We start from the raw sequence: 18339 nt of genomic DNA, 5'->3' as shown, positions 1-18339 counted from the left end.
CCAGCTGAGGTGGTTTGGGCATCTGACAAGGATGCCCCCTGGGCGCCTCCTGGGTGAGGTGTTCCAGGCATGTCCCACCGGGAGGAGGCCCCGGGGCAGACCCAGGACACGCTGGAGAGATTATATCTCTCGGCTGGCCTGGGAACGCCTTGGTATTCCCCCGGATAAGCTGGAGGAGGTGGCTGGGGAGAGGGAGGTCTGGGCCTCTTTGCTTAGGCTGCTGCCCCCGCGACCCGGCCCCGGATAAAGCGGATGAAGATGGATGGATGGATGGTATGCTGCATTAGATCAAGATATATATATATATATATATATATATATATATATATATATATATATATATATACATATATATATATATATATATATATATATATATATATATATATATATATATATACATATATATATATATATATATATATATATATATATATATACACGTACGCCCTGCCCGTGATCAGGTACCCTGCTGGGGTAATAGGCTGGCCAAAGGAGGAGATAGAAGCCACTGACATAAAGACAAGAAAGCTCCTTACCATGCATGGAGGGTTTCACCCCAAATCCAGCACCCTGAGGCTGTACGCTAAGCGGAAGGAAGGGGGCCAGGGACTGGTGAGTGTCAGCACCACAGTCCAGGATGAGACAATGAACATCCAAGAATACATTAGGAAGATGGCCCCAACTGACCGAGTGCTCAGTGAATACCTCAGGCAGCAGAAACCCAAGAAAGAGGAGGGAGACGAGGAACCATCATGGAAGGACAGGCCCCTGCACGGTATGTACCACCGGCAGATAGAGGAGGTGGCTGATATCCAGAAATCCTACCAGTGGCTGGACAAAGCTGGACTGAAAGACAGCACAGAGGCACTAATCATGGCAGCACAAGAACAAGCTCTGAGCACAAGATCCATAGAGGCTGGGGTCTATCACACCAGGCAAGACCCCAGGTGCAGGCTGTGTAAAGATGCCCCAGAGACAATCCAGCACATAACAGCAGGGTGCAAGATGCTAGCAGGCAAGGCATACATGGAACGCCATAACCAAGTGGCCGGCATAGTGTACAGGAACATCTGTGCCGAGTATAACCTGGAAGTCCCGAGGTCAAAATGGGAGATGCCCCCAAGGGTGGTGGAGAATGACCGAGCTAAGATCCTGTGGGACTTCCAGATACAGACGGACAAAATGGTGGTGGCTAACCAACCGGACATAGTGGTGGTAGACAAACAGAAGAAGATGGCCGTAGTGATCGATGTAGCGGTTCCGAATGACAGCAATATCAGGAAGAAGGAACACGAGAAGCTGGAGAAATACCAAGGGCTCAGAGAAGAGCTCGAGAGGATGTGGAGGGTGAAGGTAACGGTGGTCCCCGTGGTAATCGGAGCACTAGGTGCGGTGACTCCCAAGCTAGGCGAGTGGCTCCAGCAGATCCCGGGAACAACATCGGAGATCTCTGTCCAGAAGAGCGCAGTCCTGGGAACAGCTAAGATACTGCGCAGGACCCTCAAGCTCCCAGGCCTCTGGTAGAGGACCCGAGCTTGAAGGATAAACCGCCCGCAGGGGCGTGCTGGGTGTTTTTATATATATATATATATATATATATATATATATATATATATATATATATATACCGTATTTCCCGGACTACAAAGCGCACCCGAATATTAGCCGCACAAGCTAAAATCAGGGGAAAATCCTGTTTTGTACATACATTAGCCGCACCTGACTAAAGGCCGCAGGTGTTTCAATGTTGACTTATCATATGTAAGAGAATATGCACAAAGGGAATTGTCAGGAAAGAGATGGCTGTTTGGAGACACACCCCTTTTATTAATATTTTGAAAAACAAGTTATGGGTACATATTTGCATAACCTTTTAGGTATATGTACAAGTAGCGGTAATTACAAGTAGGAAACATGTACTGTGCTTCATAAATGAGTAACAAATGTAGTACATAACAATAACCTACAGCACACCAGAAAAATAGATTCGGACTACCTTTTAGGCTCAGGTGCAGTGACACGGCTTTAACAAGAAGAAAAGTCAGTCATTCACCACCATCTTCCTGCCCACTAAAACCACCAAAGTCCTCTTCTCCAGTGTCGGATACAAACAGGCTCAGGATGGCTTCGTCATCCACTCTCAGCTTCTTTCCTTCGTTGTCACTTTCAAAACCAAAGAAATCCTCGTTGTCAGTGTCAGAGTCGAACACTCTCAGAAGGGCCGTGGCGGTGTCCTCCTCTCCATCATGCAGCAGTCCAGCCCTTCGAAATCCGTTGGTGATCATTGATGTTTTCACACTTTTCCACGCTGTCAGATTCCACCGGTGGAGTTGAGCATAACTTGCTTTTCGCATTGTTTTTCGCGCTACTTGTACGGCACTATGTTGTCTGGCGGATGGACACGTGACCAACACACCACTCTTGAACCCCGATACTGTGTGTCTGATCACATGCCCTTCCGCCAGGCAACGTATTGCCGTACAACAGCGGAACAAACAAAACAAATCGTCTTACGATATGACAAAAATCATGGACAATCCATAGAAAAGCCGCACCTGACTAAAAGCCGCAGGGTTCAAAGCTTGTGGAAAAAGTAGCGGCTTATAGCCCGACAATTACGGTATATGTGATCATGTATAAGTTGTATAGTTTTAATGTTTTATTTGGGAACAGAATGGTGTGTATGTGTAAGTTTGGTGATGGAGTTTTTATTATGAATGAATGATGAATTTTTATGAATTATTATGTCTATTTTTATGCTTAAGGACAACAGATGGAAATTAGCCCTTGGCTATAATCTGGTACGTTTACATTCATGTAATTTTTTTTTTACATTTATGTTCATTAACATGCACTGTCCTAAATAAATAAATAAATAAATAAATAAATAAATATATATATATTATATATATATATATATATAATCAGTCATAACACACTCACATATATATCAGTGTTTTTCTATGGGCCCAAATTGTGGTCATAAATATTTTCTACTTGTGAATCAAATGTGCATTTGTCTACTGAGTTTTGTAACCTTGTAAACCAAAATATCTGAAAGTTTTATGTTTGTGTATCTACAGATGAAAATTTGTGTGTGTTTAAAAAAGATTTGTGTTTGTAAAAAATATTTATCCGAGTTAAAAATTTTTTTTGTTAAGATCTGGTTACAGATACAAATCAAAAAACTACGTGTAAATGTCTGCGCTCATGCTCCCTGGCTGCTTGTGGATTTCAACTTTCAAGTCCAAATTTTGACCTGATTTATCTTCCTTTCAGCTGATTGGTCAATATCATGTCAATCACAAATTTACACAAATTCTCATCTGTAGATAAAACTTTCAGATATTTTGGTTTACAAGGTTACAAACCTCAGTACACAAATACACATTTGATTTACAAGTACAAAATATTTATGACCACAATTTGAGCCCATAGTTTTCTGTAAGGACATCGCTGTCAATTGCGATGTGCACCCATCCCTTACACTATTGCCATCTTGTCGCTGCAGTCGACTATTGTCACCGAAAGCGGTGCTTATTTCAATTTCTTAGAAAAGTGTAGTCATGTCTGTGAGGCCAGCAGCCTTTACTGGTGGTTTGCACATTTTCTGGATAAAACTCTGGTCTGTCACTGTAAATTGGTCTGTTTTTGCTGCTCTGAGATCAGTTACTAGCTAGTAGCAGCTAGCATTAGCAAGTAAAACAGCGTCAGTGATTTAGCATCGTAACACATGACTTTCCTCTTGCTAACAAGCGAAGCCAACATGTGTGATGTAGGGAAGTTGGACTTTGAAAAAGTTATTAATGATTGCTTAAGTAAATTGGCAAGGAAAGCTCTGAGGATGATGGGCAGCTCTGACCATGTCTGGTCCAATAAAACAGGCAAGTTAAGCAGGTGCAGGTTCAGCCAGCACTGATTCATATTTCTCCTTAATGTAATTATATAATGTATTTTAATATAAATTTAAAAAAATCAAGATGTAGGCCTGTGTTTCTGAGCAGATGGACAACAGATTTTTTGATAGATAAGTAGTTTTTACAGGACACCCACTATAAACATACGGTATGATTTATAGAATATGAAGCTGGACATTAAATGGAATATAATGTATTCTGTAAATACTTTAAAGTAAATTTACATTCAAGTGAATGAGCTTAATCTTAAACATATGCAGCAGTAATGTTAATTCATCTAACATGGATTGGGAACATTTTTCTGCAGAATAATTATTTCTATTTTTATATTTACAGTTTTATGTTTACTGAGGTGTTTTTTTTTTTTTATAGTGGTTCATTGTTTCTTTTCCTAAAGGAATGTTTAAAAAAAAAAATCCTCCGCCACTAGTCAATTTCAGTTGATAATAAATAACCTTTGGTAATATAATAGATAGTTATATAACTCTTGTATTAATAATTGTACAATATTAATAATAACTTACAATTTTTCAGCCAGGAGTGCAGAAAGGTGAAGTTGTCCATATAGAGTGCAGACAGGCACCACAAATGGTATGTTTTAAACTGTTTAGAATGATTTAATTATCCAAGTTATGTTTTACAAATAATTCCCAAAAGCTATCTAGATGTTGATAATCCTGCTACCCTAAGAACTTTATACAGTAAGTTTCATCCTGGTTGATGAACACATCTAGGAAGATTTAGGGAACAAACTTGCATGACACTGTTGATGATTATGGCTCTAAGATTTTACTCATTATTGATATGGTTCATATATTAGTTAACAGTGCATATTTTAAAGGTTTTTCATTTAAAAAGTATAAAAAAGTTGTGTCTGGACAATATGTGCACCATCTCAGAATATAAATATAAACACAGAAAGCACATATTTTCGAAGATCCTTAAAATGTAAATAAGAGATGTGTGTGCCTCGCTGGATTTACTGCTAAGTGTCTCAAACGCTAAGCCCACGTCTTCAGTGTGTAATTTATTGTTCATCTTGGTTTCTTGCATCCCCAGATGCTAATCACCAAGAATGTCTCCTGATGAATTGATGCTGAGCCTTTTGTGCAGGATTTCATTCCTGACGTCAGGCCCATTACTCTTTCAATTTAGCCCGGTGTGGCTCTTTCCCACAGATAACAAATATGGTCATTTCCTTGCTAATTCAAACAGGCTCCAGCTTTAGCAATTCAGTGGACTGCCACAAGGCAGGAGAGCAGTCAGTGACATTGGTGCGCGAAAGCAATGATGAGAAATGGCATGCAGGTGCCACTGAATCCTTTCCTTAATTATGGTTCCTCACTGCCACCGGTTTGCCCTTCGTTATGTTACAAAAAGACTTTTTTTTCACCTTATAGATTGACTGAATTAAACTACTGAATTTTAACTTAAAAGAAAAAAAATAATTGCCTTCCAAATATAACTTTAAGAAATCAGGAAACTCATAACACTTTTGTTTTTATTAAGCCTCTAAGCGATGCGCAGTAAAATAAATAGAGTCATCATAAGCATATTCAAAATATATACTGCGTGATATAATAGTGCTGACAAGCTACGACTCACATTACTTTAACAGATACATGATTTGGGGGTTATTTCTTGTGTAATTGATTAAACATTTTCAGGTCTGTTAAGCTTGGGAAAAATTATTATCAACCGAAGCATCAAACATAGATTTCCAATAAGAGTAATGGCATGACTCTTTTGCAGCAGCAGCGACAACTTCACCAGCCATCAATAACCGAAAGCTATCACTGTCTCCCTTAATGCTGTGGTGACATTTAGGCTCTTGCGTCGCCCCCTTTTTTTCTTTTCTTTCTTTGCATCATAACCAGTCTGTTTGACACATAGGGGAATTTCATGTTGTTAGAGCGACTGCAATCAGGTGTATTGCCATCCCACAAGGGCCCAATTGTCCTGAAAATAGTCAAAAGCGGCACTACACCCTGGGAGAAAATATCAGTATTACTTGAGAACCTCATCTGCTGCTGTGGCAACGCATCTATTACAGGTGCAAACACTGAGCCAAACAAGGATGCTTCTAGTAGCTAATCACGGCTATGTTGTTATTGTGATTAGAGACCTATATTGTACACAATGCTGTGCTTAAACAGGGCAGCTGATATCATCTCATCATCTTTCTTCCCTCCCTGAAGTCCTAGTCTTAATGACACTATCAGCGTGATTGGCTCCTGGTCATGACACTCAGGATAAAAGGCAAACTAATGAACTGTGATGGAAACTCCCACTATTTCAATATGACAGATCATGCCCATTCTAATGGTGATACAATGGCACTCAGCTGTTATAAGGTATAGCGAGAGACTAATCCATTGTGTATATTACTGGGTATATTACTCAAGAGTATGTTTTTCTTTCTGGAAGCATCTTTGTTTTACATTCTTCATCATGCAATTTATTACTATCCACCACAACCTGAGTGGAAAATGGTCTTGAACCTGAAGGATTGGAAATTTTGTTATTTGCGACCTTGTTGCACATAGACAGCAATATATATTAGATGTAGGAAAAAGAACATAAAATGACGAGCGTATAAAATGATTAGATTAGTTGTGAGTGTAAAGAATCATTCAGTTGGTCAATGAAGCACAAAACAATTAATCCTTACAAGTTTGCAATGTCACTCAATTACGACTCCACCTCCACATCGCAATTCATCCGCTTCACAGCTCAGACTTAACCACTGCTGTGCTGCTTAACTTAAGAAAAATTCAACAGTTTAAAATTGGGGCAAAAAGTTTGCTAAAAGTGAACACCCGAATCACATAATGTGTAGCTGGCTCCTGAATATTTGGCCCATTTATCTCTTTTTGATGAATGCCATCAATCCATCCATCTTCTTCTGCTTATCTGGGGCCGGGTCGCGGAGGCAGCAGCCTAAGCACAGAAGCCCAGACCTCCCTCTTCCCAGCCACCTCCTCCAGCTTGTCCGGGGGAACACCAAGGCGTTCCCAGGCCAGCCGTGAGATATAATCCTGGGTCTCCTCACAGGGGGACATGCCTTACCCAGGAGGTGCCCAGGAGGCATCCTTGTCAGATGCAGTGCAGGTAATCTCAGACACATTGTTTGATCTGCTCATACATGCTAAAAATGAATCCATGTTATGTTTTGCTGAGTAAGCAAAAGTTAGCTCTGCAATGCAGAGTGAAAATTAAGAAACTAAAATGAGATTAGAGGAAAGGAAGACCACATCTGCTGCTGGTGTGAAGATATGTGCCGACGGAGGCGAACATACGGGCTGGGTCAGTAATACAGCAGCAGGTGGAGAGCACTACATATTGAATTACAAGCCTCTCCTCCCCCTTTGATCTAGCCGCAGTCAGTGGACTTAATGACTTTTCTGTTATCCTCACAACAAAATATACAGCTATGATCACCATATACTCCATCTTGTTCCCGGTTATTACATCTTATTAAGACATTTAGTTGGATGTCCAGAGGTGGAAAAAGAACATTTAGCAGAAGTACAAATACTAGTGTTAAAATAGTCCAGTAAAAGTTGAAGTACTGATTCAACTTCTTAGCTCAAGTGAAAATAAAAAAAATTACAGGCTCTGAAATGTACTCAACGCTCGAATCAGTTATGTAGAACATGAGCAGACAAAATGAAAGGAACATTTAAAAAAGCTCCATTTTCTCTTAAATACACTGGAAAGCGTGACTTTGTCTTTAAACAGAAAATTAGTACAGCCAGGGGTTAAAGTGTGTTCAGCTGGTGATGGAACCCTAAAATCGGTTGTAGCAGCTCAGTGTGGGGAAAAGAATCACAACAGCACAATAACTTTTATTGAGAGCTCCAGGAGATTGTCTTTGAGGACAGGTCGTGATCAGCTAATCTGGGCTCCTGCTGCTCTGAGGTTTACAGTCATAGTATTTGTGATGAGGACCCAAATGCAGACATGGAGGCAGACAGAGGTTTTAAGAGGAAGAAAAACTTTCATTGAGCTGATGGAACAGGTACAAAACAAAGACAAAAGTCCAAAGCATAAACGGGAACTAATGAAAACCTAAACTGGGAAAGACACAAGAGGGGAACCAAAGCATAGGGACAAGGGGACACTGTCACACTGAGAGAAGGAGGCCTCTCTGAGGCTGACGTCAGTGTTGACAAGCCATCAACTGGTCCTTGAGTCTATGGGTGCTGGTTTCTCTGGCTCGAATTCTGGTGGAGCAGGACCCTCATATGCTAGACCAGACAGAGCAGGGCTAGGCAGGGCAGAGACCTCTGGCAGGCCAGGGGTGGACAACAGTTATCTCCACCTGAGGAACTGGTACAGGTGCAGGGAGAAGCTTAGTCTGATCCGCTCTGGGAGCAGGAACAGGAGCAGGGACTGGCTGGGCCCTACCCACCCTTACCCAGGGAATTGGAATGGGTACAGGGGACAGCTAGGTCCGAGCCCCAGGAACTGACGGAGTCGCAGGAGCAGGCAGAAGAGAAGGGTCGTGGGAGGTTAAACACATGAGGACTTACATGTAAGCTTTAAATTTCCAGTTTATTAAACACCACTAAAAAGTTATCACCTTTAAATACAACCCCTCTTCTTCTTCTCCCGTCCTGTCTTTCTGATCTTTCTCCATTTGTGAGTGAAATCTGTTAAACCAAAAGTCAGAGCCAGTTTTTAAAACGTAAAGAAATGTAATATAGGGAGTAAAAGTAAAGAGTTGTCAGAAAAATAAATACTCAAGTAAAGTACAGATACCTGAAAATTCTACTAAGTACAATAATGAAGTAGTTGTACTTTGTTTCTTCTCACCTGTGGCGGCATAAATGCAAACATTAAGCCACTGAAGGAAGTTCTCAGGGAAGATTTATTCTAAAAAGCACCTGAGAACTACCGTAGTATGATGTTGCTACGTCGTTTGCATGTATTAGCCACGTGATAAGTAACGGGTGGTGCTTTTAGCTATAGTGGTTGAAGGTCAGCCCAAACAATTAAGCTTCTGAATCATCAGATCACAAAGTCTTCTCCAGCTTCTCCCTCGTGTTTTCCCTGGGTCTTTAAATGCCTTTTTCGAAAATGTAATTTGGCGTCTTCTGTCGAGCTGTTTGGTACAGAAACTGTGCCCCTGAGATGGTTGCCCTTTAAGCAGGTTCTCCCATCTATGAGGACATAGTGAATTCTCTGGACATCACGACTTAGTTTATAGCTTTACATGGGTGTAAACTGTGAAATCTCATTTACACAGTGGGCCATTTGAAACTCTTTCCAATTATACCTGCTTGCTAAAGGTGGGCTGCAATAAGAGCCACATCTAGACTCGTCTCCTAAGGAGTATTGACGCAGACAGGATACATCTCCTCCATTTGCAGTGCTACAGTGAAAAAGTCTAAACACTTTTGTAAATGATTCATTTTGGGGTTTGAAAAGAAACAACAACAAAGTGACGGGAAGTTATTTTCATTAAAATGACATGTATAATAAAATAAAGCAAATTAGTCTAAAAACTATCCGAAGCAACTGTAAGACCACCTACCCTGTAAAATAGTTCAAGTCTAACATCACACAAACAGCTTAGTGTTCTGATCCAATACAGATAGAAAGTAACCGTATTAGATTTGCAGGTCTAGCAAGTGTAAAATTACCATCACCTGCAAAATCAGCAAAAAGACCTGCTGAGCAATTTTAGGCTAATTTGCCATCACAGTGGTTATAGCCCTCTTAGCTAAAATTAGAAGTCCATAAAATTGAAGGATGTCCTAAAGTGCATATGATATGGCACACACATATGCAGCATTATGTCTACCATGAGCTAGTGTGCGTGGCTGGTGTTTGAAAATGCTGCACAAGATTTTCAGAGGGGAAAATGCTCAGTTTCCAGATGTGGTGCCCGTATATTCGTTAAATAAACAGATACCAAAATAAAGAATAATAATATTTGACATCACACAGGATTGGCAACATATTAAACTCTGTTTTGAGTTTTCTGTAACCTGTTCGGGTGAATGGACCCATGGCTGGAGTGGTTAGTTTTAAACTAGCACTGCAACACACTAAACCAGCCTAGTTAATGTTGCGAATCACGTATCAAATCCTGTAATAACACCACTCCACACTTTTCATTCTACCTTGTAAAAGGGTTTGAATTTACTGCATCTAAATATCAGTGTCAACTAAAAGCTTTGAGAGTGTGTTTTACTTTCATGCCACAGACCTGCCCAGCTGCCCAGTGTAGTGGCATCCAGAATAAACAGGGTCACTATAGTGACCACCAGCGTGCCGCATCCCTTCTTTAAGCTAGTGACAGCTCATTTTCTGAGCCATGGCTTTAGCACTGAAAGAGCAGAGGGCCCTATAATGATCAGCTTTTAGTGCTGGCACCGGGCAGCTGAATACGCCATCAGGCATCATTAAGCCCTGCTGGGGAAAACAATCTCTTCATTCCCATTGGTGCTCCTAAACAGGGGAACTCTTTGGTAGAAATACACTAGAGATGCTTGATTGTGTGTGGCAAAATGCTTTTTGGGTGTCATTCAGCAGTCAAAGACTCCATATTCCTGATGATGGAAGTTTTAATGACGCATTTAAAAAGTGCAGTTCATTTGAAAGATCTGGTCGTCAGTTGATTTTTTACCTCTTAGAAATCTGCACTTTTTAAAAAAAAGGAAGCAGCGACTGGTCACTAAGATGAAGACAGGAAATCACAGAACTTTCCTTTGAAATGAGAACAGCCCCCTTGAAAAAAAAAGAAAAAAACAAAAAGCACTAATGATCTCTCAACAGAAGCAAACCTGCTGCATACACAGAGAGACAGGTCCATTATTCCTGGGCATGTCATGTCCCTGGAACAACAATTTCTTTATATATTTATTTGACTTCAGAAAGCCTCAGCTACTCAACCATACTGCCTTTGTTCACTGCTTCACTGTTCACAACCTAAATCTAAACTGTCACAACTAAACAAATTGAGTCTGGCTGACAGGGATGAATAAGCCTGCTACAGGCATTGAGTCCAGAGCTGCTGGGTTGATAAAGTACAAGTGCTCGTCTATGGACTGCAAAGAGCTTCCATCCTCGTATTTAAAGCAAAACATGTACCAATGAAAATAGTAGTTATATTGTTTTATTCTCTATTTAATTTGGCCTGCTCATTCCAAAATCTTTTCAAATGATTTTCCTTCAGCTTTCTTAAGATCACGAGGTATTGTGGTCAGCATTTGTTGTGCACAGGAGAGGACCCAGACTTCCTTTCAGCAGGGAAACTGCCACACAAGCTCGCCTGTTCACACCTTTTCTCAGAAGCATTCAGCCAAGTGCTGGGTGTTAATTTGGCCTGTCTTCTGACTGATGGGAGGCCCTGTTAGGTAGGTCTTTGACGTTAACCGTTTCTAAATTTCCACAAGAGCAGGATTCAAATCGGTTCTGACACATCTGTGAAAAACAGAAACAAACAGGGTGATCACATAGCTTCAGCTTGGCCAACAAAGTTTACAAGGTCAGCTGGTAGATAAAGGTAAGCTAATCTGTTTGTGAAATAAAATAGATAAATTAGTACATTTATAGAATACTGCAATTTTTTTATCATAGTTTTTCAGGCTTTCTGGAGGTGTTTCACAGTTGTTTTTTGGACACTGGATGCATTTTCATTCATTTTTTTCTTCCAGCTGATCACTTTCAGGGGAATGTTTTCTCAGTTGCCACTTAACAAATGAACACTTTGACCTACGAATCATCAAAGCATAAAAAAGGACCTAACCAAACAGGAACCAGTGTTACGTCTAAGACAATTTAGCAAATAACCTAATTTAAATGGTATCTTTGGGCACTATGTTAGTTGCAACCTGTAACAAAAACACACCATTTGTTCCAATTCTTTTAGTTGAATCCATAAAAACACCAAAAATAACACAATTTTACATAAGATCGCAATTTCACATCAACAAGGTGATTCCCAACGAGCTATTAGCTGCATTGTCAGTGGTGTTGGGGATCTTGTTAGAAGTGATGGAATTACGAACACCATCGTGTTTTGAGCCGCCATGCAGTACCATCTGGAAAGCTTCTGATTAGCAACAACTTCAGCATGTCAGTGCTGCGTGCATATGATCATGTCCGTGATCATATAAACAAGCAATGGAATACATTATGGATTGGCCTCCCCAGAGCCTGGACTCCAACATTACTGGAACATATTTATTTATTTACCTTTATTTAACCAGGAAAAAATAACAGTTTCAGTTTCCTGCCTCGTATTTGTGCTGCAAATGGTTATAATAAGGTTACATCTCAGGGTGACTTCCTGGGAATATTTAAAAGGGACATGTTAGTTCATGTTAGTTCCAGACATTTATTTAAAAGTTGGATCAGCACTCCTGTAATAATAGTCCACACACATCACATACAGGAACAGATTAAAATAAAAAATAATCATATTTCTCGAGGGTTTCTGAATGTTTTTGGACCACAGTTGATTCAGTGGTGACAATAAATAGAATCATTTCACAGAGTTTATAATCTTGAGAAAACTATATCCATGGATTCAGATGTGTCTTCTTCCCTGTGAATGTGTGGGATGTGTATGGAAGTTGTAGCAGCACAGTTTCTAGCACACTCTCAGAAAACCCTGGCATTTAACAGCTTTGGTCAGCCTTATGGATGACCTCATAGCCTTTAATGTGTTCAGTTTAAGAACTGCTTCAGGAGAAAAACAAAATTCCCACAAAACTGATGGGAGTTGTTTCAACCACCAGTCCGCTTTGCAGCAGAACAGTGGAGCACTTCACCCTTTGGAAAAACTGTGTATGTTTAGCCCTTTTTAAAGAACACAGTTACAAAGTGCTTCAAAATGTGAATAATCATTCAAGAGATGTAAATATATCAACATATACCACATCCAAACAAATATAGCAACTTAATATAGAAATGTTAAATTTGGATTGATCACCCAATAAGACCTGTTGCCGTAGATTTTCAGTCCAGTTTGTGGGTAATTTGGCACACTTCAGCTTATTCTCCTGAAAAACGCAGCCAATACCCAAAGAAAAACTTCAGAAAACCTGAATAACCATTGGATTATCAGTGACTACATGAATTTCAGCTGAAGTGATTTGAATTAGCAAATCTTTAGTCCAAAAACACAGATTAATGGGCTGAAAGCACAGGAGCTGTCTCCCGCAGCTGCAGGAAAGAGCGATGGTGAAACCATGTAGTAAATGTGTAGACCATAAATCCCAAACAAGGTGCTGAAATCTGCCAAAAGCCGAATGATTATTTTGATGGGGGTGATTCTACAACCTTTCACAATGAAGCTCAACACAAACATTCAAATTAGGATTTTGTCTCTAATGAAGCAATGAAGTGGAAAATGTGTTTCTTCACTAAATGCCCCAGTTGTTTTCATAGCTTATTGTTAATATGTATTTGGAGCTGTGTATATTTATCTCTCTCTATATATATATTATAATATCACATAAGGTCAACAAGGACTCTGTATGTGTCGATAGTGGGTTCACTTTGATGCTCCTGTGAGGTGTACCAACAATACCTAAAGCTTTGTTATTTTTAAAGAGTGGCGCATGGAGTCACATTTAAATTTGAATTACACAGTTTGGCCCGAGCACTCCTTTCACTCCCTCTTCAGATCAAAAGGAAAGCCAATAAAATGTGTTACTTGCAGGCATCAGCTTTGAAGTTGCTCCTCTGCATGCTCATTTGAGCCCACGGGCATAAAGTCAGGAGCGGACAGCGCCTTTACTGACATCAAATTGTACTGTGTCCATAAACCCAACCCTAGATAATGATTGGCATCTGATATATTTGAAGGAGCAGAAATGTTTTTATGTTTGACATTTTTCCTTCATTCTTCAAACCGATTCTATTCTATTGAAAAACAGAGTCTAGTTTTCTTACAGACTGTAAACCTGCATATTTTTTTTTTCCCCTTTCCTTTTTCAAATACAAGAATGCAAGATGCCAGGTGATGACCTGTAATCAAGACAGCTCCCAGGAGCCTTTGCCTATTCAGCATCGTTAAAAGGAGCGACGGAGCAGAGTTCCCAGCGGTTGTAAGAACCGTGTAATTATACAGCTTTGAAATTCACGGAGCGATAACTCACCGTCACGTGGTCCTTTTCAGCGGATTTTATATTGTCTTGTTCAGTTAAAACCTAGGATAGACCGACGAGTCTTTCCTCTCGCGTAGTCTTAAACGCATGCAATAAATGGAGGAAAAAATATCCTCACAATGGCCTTTAATGTTTCATCAGAAGTGTGAATGTTAACTTCGCAGCAGTAAAACAAGCATGATTATGAGTCATTTGGTGCTATTCTTTCTGTGCAGGATGACGAGGAGACACTAACCCAGTTGAGACAGCACCGGAGCTTTGCCTTTCCTCTGAGTGTTCAGGATTTCTGTGGACGGTGGAGTAATGAAATTTAGGAATTGCCGTTTTTCATTTAAGTCTCTCATTTATGTTAGTGAGTGTAAAACTCTGCTAAGCATTGAGCAATAATTACTGCTGGCAGAGAAGTTCAAACGGCCCATTCTCCGTGGGTTAGTTGGGTAAATGTTGTTTTGATCCTTCGTACTTTGTGCTGCTAATGTGCCATTTTCTACCAGCCAAGTCTCAAATTTGAATACAGAACCACAGCAACTAAAGTATTCCTCATGCTTACAGTTTATCATTTATGTAACAGACAGCTCGATGTGATCAGCATCAGAGTTTAACAAGTTGGCAAAACTTAAAGGAAAAGCCAGGGCAGTTAATTTTAAAACCCTTGAACAGAACATAATAATCATCAAAAGGTTCTCCTGTGATTGTTGCATTATTCAGCAGTGCTCTCTTAAACTGTTTGTTTTTGTTGCTCCGTTTTTATGATTGTTCATTTATTCACGTGTGAAAATAAACGGTTCGCTTGAACGGGCGCGAACAGCAGGACATTTCACCTGCATGTCATTTATCACAGGAAATCCATCAGTTCGCTAATAGGGGCCGTGGGCCCGAGTTGGAAGTCGATATTTGATTGCGGCCAGCACCAACTTCACTTTTTCCCTAAATAAGTGGTTAAGAAAAACTCATTTTACGGTGGTTGAGCGTGCCTGAAGGGCTGGAGGGTGTGGAGCAGTTGTAGCAGGACTGATTGAGAACTGGGCAGGCGTGCAGCTGACTGGGAGTCAGAATCAGAGAGAGTATTAGCAGGTTGATGGAGGTCTCGCTTCATTATCTTAACATGCAACCAAAGCCTTTTCTGGGCTTTTTCTATTAAACGCTGAGGTCAGACTGTCATCAGTGCAACATGATTTTTCTTGCTTATATTGACTTTACGCTCTTTTCATTTATTTCCTTCATTTATTGTTTTTTGTTGATGTGCTTTGACAGCCGTTCTCCTTTTCCCCCCACTTTGCTCATAATATTCTGAAACAGAGTATCATGATTGTGTGAACACGGGAGGAGCTTCTGATTTATATACTTTCCTATTATGCTGACATGTTTAACGATCTGTGATAAGTCACTGAAGCGTCTCCCTCAACCTGTGGTGAGGAATTAATAAGGACTAATACTCAAGCTACTTTGACTTAATTCACTTACGGTATAGTTTTATTTATAGATGAGTAAAAGGCTATTAATTTAAAAATAAAAGGGGGCAGTTTATTCCTTTTTTAATGCTTCATAGTTATAGAAAATCCGGTCTTTGTAGCAGTATTGCTGCCCCTGGTTATTATTGTGTGTATGCCGGTAAAGTAGAAAGACTTAAAAGAAAATAATGTTTGATGTGCTTTTGAAAAAGAAGTTCCGTATCCACAGGGCACAGCTGCGCCTTAATGTTTCTTAGAAAGAAAAATATTCGCACACAGGAAAGCCGTGAAATATTTCGATTATTTTAGTCGCAAAGAAAAATACAGCTACAACACTTTTAAGAAATCTGCCTTTGCATTTGTTTTACAGAAGCAGGAGAAGGAAAATTTGACCTTCAAAAAACAAAAAGTAATTAACTGTTATCACCATTTTAAATATTATATCCATGCTTTATTGTTGACCCTGAAAGAAACTGTTACATACATTGTATACATAAATAGATACATAAATAATTAATATTCAAACAGACACACTGTCTCAGTGAAGTCCATCGATGTTGCATGTGTGACAGGTGTAGATGATATGTATAGCTGAGGTCTACCACAGTTTATGTAGAGCTGGAACAGAAGGAGTACCGGAGGCAGGCGGAGCCGAGTGGGGGTTTTTTTGGGCACTGTTAGCAGGAGGTGAAAGTTTTCCAGAAGAAGTTTTTACAGGGAGCTTTGCGGTCACGCTGGGGAAGCGATAGCCTGTTATACACAGCTCTCTCCTCCAGACGAGACTCCAGCGGCTCCTCAAGCTCCACAGGTGTCGCTTCTCCCGGCAGCATGTTCGTGTCCAGAGCTCCATCCAACAAGCCAGACACCAGCTTTAGGATCAGCTCCTTGCGTTCTTTGCTCAGCTCCTAACCAGGAATCAGAAAGTAGAGATAATATTATCACGGAGGAAAAATCATGGAAGTGTGACTTTAAAACACTTGTCTGTGATGCTCACAGATCATTAATACTTTTCCCATTTTAAATTATATATACTGCCAATATTAATCATGTCAGTTAAAAGCAGTTTTAATTCAATTTAAAAAAGCCATTTTTAAATATCTTACTATTTATTTACATAACCACAGATTTTGTTTTATTGTAAGTTACATTTTTGTTTTCAAAATTCGAATCATTCAAACTATTTCCCATGTAGTAACTGGATACATTTATTAGTAATTACACCTCAAAGTAAAAAAAAACAAAACATCAAACTAATATGAGCAATACGAACAATCTCCTCACCCTGTTCACATGGATGGGGCTCCTATCCTCCACAGGAAGCACGGCAGCTGCTCTAACGCTGAACACAACCCCCATGAGAGCTGCTAACACCACCAGGAGCTGCATGCTGTGACAGGAGTGCAGGTGACCGACCAGAGCTACAGTCACAGGAGCAGGAGGCTCACAAAGACAGTGTGGCTGTGTGTGTCTGTCTGAGCAGGAGAGTCTGAGCAGCTCAGACTAGCCGGAGATCCAGAGAAGAACGATGGGAGAGAAAAAAGTGGAGTGCAGTTGGTGGCAGCTGCTCAGAAGATTTGATGTTTCTTCAGCTCTACCTCTAAAGCCCCTCACTCTTTTATACGCCTCTACCCCCTTCGTGTTTGCCACTGACGTAGAGGGTGGTGGGTGTATGACGGAGGGTGGAGGGTGTGTGCGCGTGTGTGGATGTCGTTGGGGGTGTGTAGGAGAGCATGAAAGAGGAGGAGAGATGAAGAGGTCAGGACACAACAAATGGAACCGTTTAAAAGTTAACCTTTTTGACAAATTGTGAGATGGCTTGCGTACATGTGATTCATCGGGAGGAAACATCTGCAGCGCACGACGACGTCAATTGCCCGTTACCAGGTTTTGACATCAACTAATGCGTTCGCAGTTACGATAGACAATCTCAGAGAATACCTGTCAGACAGGTGGACGGACAATTCCACAGCTCATCTAAAGTGTGATACCAACGGATATGCCTGAACCATTTTTAGCACTTAAATAAAGCGGCCACATTTCCCTGTAGCAGGAGTCAAAGTAGATCTAAAAGAGATACAAATTGACCATGAGCCAGCTTATCTTCCACTCCCAACACAGGCCGCTGTTTGGCACCCTACCCCGGGCAAAATCCTATTCCTGTCATATTGCTTCTATATGCCTCTTTGACACCTGCAGATTGCAATTGAACGGTCTGACACTCGCACTGACTCGCCAAAATCTCTTCAGGAAATGCACATCACCAATCTCGTGGAGTTAGCATAGCTGTTAAAAAGGAAGCAGCAGTGTTCAGTAGTTTAGTGCTGATCCATAAGGATCTTGTGGTTATCTTTGCATTAACATGGGCCCCGTGATTTGATGCATGTGGCGTCTCTGAATCGAAAACGAATTAATGTCCTTTGCTTCACAATGGATACCAGACGCACTGCACGACAAATGGATTCTAAAACTGCCACTGAGGTTTTCTACACAATACCATTAACATACATTATAAGTAAAAATTAATTCCTCAACTCTTTACACAGGTTTAACTACTAATCAAGTTTGCTTACATAAAAAGTAATATTTTATAGGTCTAATATAGTGACATAACAAACTTATTTACCAAATAACACCATAAACTGTATTTTATGGCTTAACAAAAAAAAAAAAAAAAACATTTAATACTATATATATTTAAAATGTGTACGAGGTAAATGTCTCACTGAAGTTAATTATACTTTCTTGTCTGAGATGACCTTGTTTCAAAGTGTGTGAGAATCTGCTGTCAACCTGTGAGACGTTTCATGAAAAAGCACAATTAAGTTGAGTTTACAGGATTCA

General features: G+C 40.3%; 1 protein-coding gene across 1 annotated transcript; it reads right to left on the bottom strand.

Moving 5' to 3' along the window:
* Positions 1-15927: 15927 nt before the first annotated feature.
* Positions 15928-17082, bottom strand: sst6.1 (somatostatin family member 6.1). The gene is made up of 2 exons (XM_026154487.2): positions 16780-17082; positions 15928-16403 (listed from the first exon to the last, which is right to left on the bottom strand). Exons 1-2 carry the CDS (start codon positions 16882-16884, stop codon positions 16176-16178), a joined length of 333 nt encoding a protein of 110 aa, XP_026010272.1. The 5' UTR covers positions 16885-17082; the 3' UTR covers positions 15928-16175.
* Positions 17083-18339: the final 1257 nt, after the last annotated feature.

This window comes from Astatotilapia calliptera, chromosome 20 (assembly GCF_964374335.1).
Source record: "Astatotilapia calliptera chromosome 20, fAstCal68.1, whole genome shotgun sequence".
Taxonomy (NCBI): Eukaryota; Metazoa; Chordata; class Actinopteri; order Cichliformes; family Cichlidae; genus Astatotilapia; species Astatotilapia calliptera.
Note: the sequence above shows the minus strand (reverse complement) of the source record. Positions and strands in the feature narration are given on the sequence as shown.

What these genes read in the sequence shown, in the direction of transcription:
- sst6.1 (XM_026154487.2), bottom strand. Translation starts at nt 16,884, where the DNA reads ATGCAGCTCCTGGTGGTGTTAGCAGCTCTCATGGGGGTTGTGTTCAGC. An exon ending in GCCCCATCCATGTGAACAGG is followed by an intron (nt 16,404 to 16,779) that starts GTGAGGAGATTG and finishes ATTCCTGGTTAG; the next exon opens with GAGCTGAGCAAAGAACGCAA.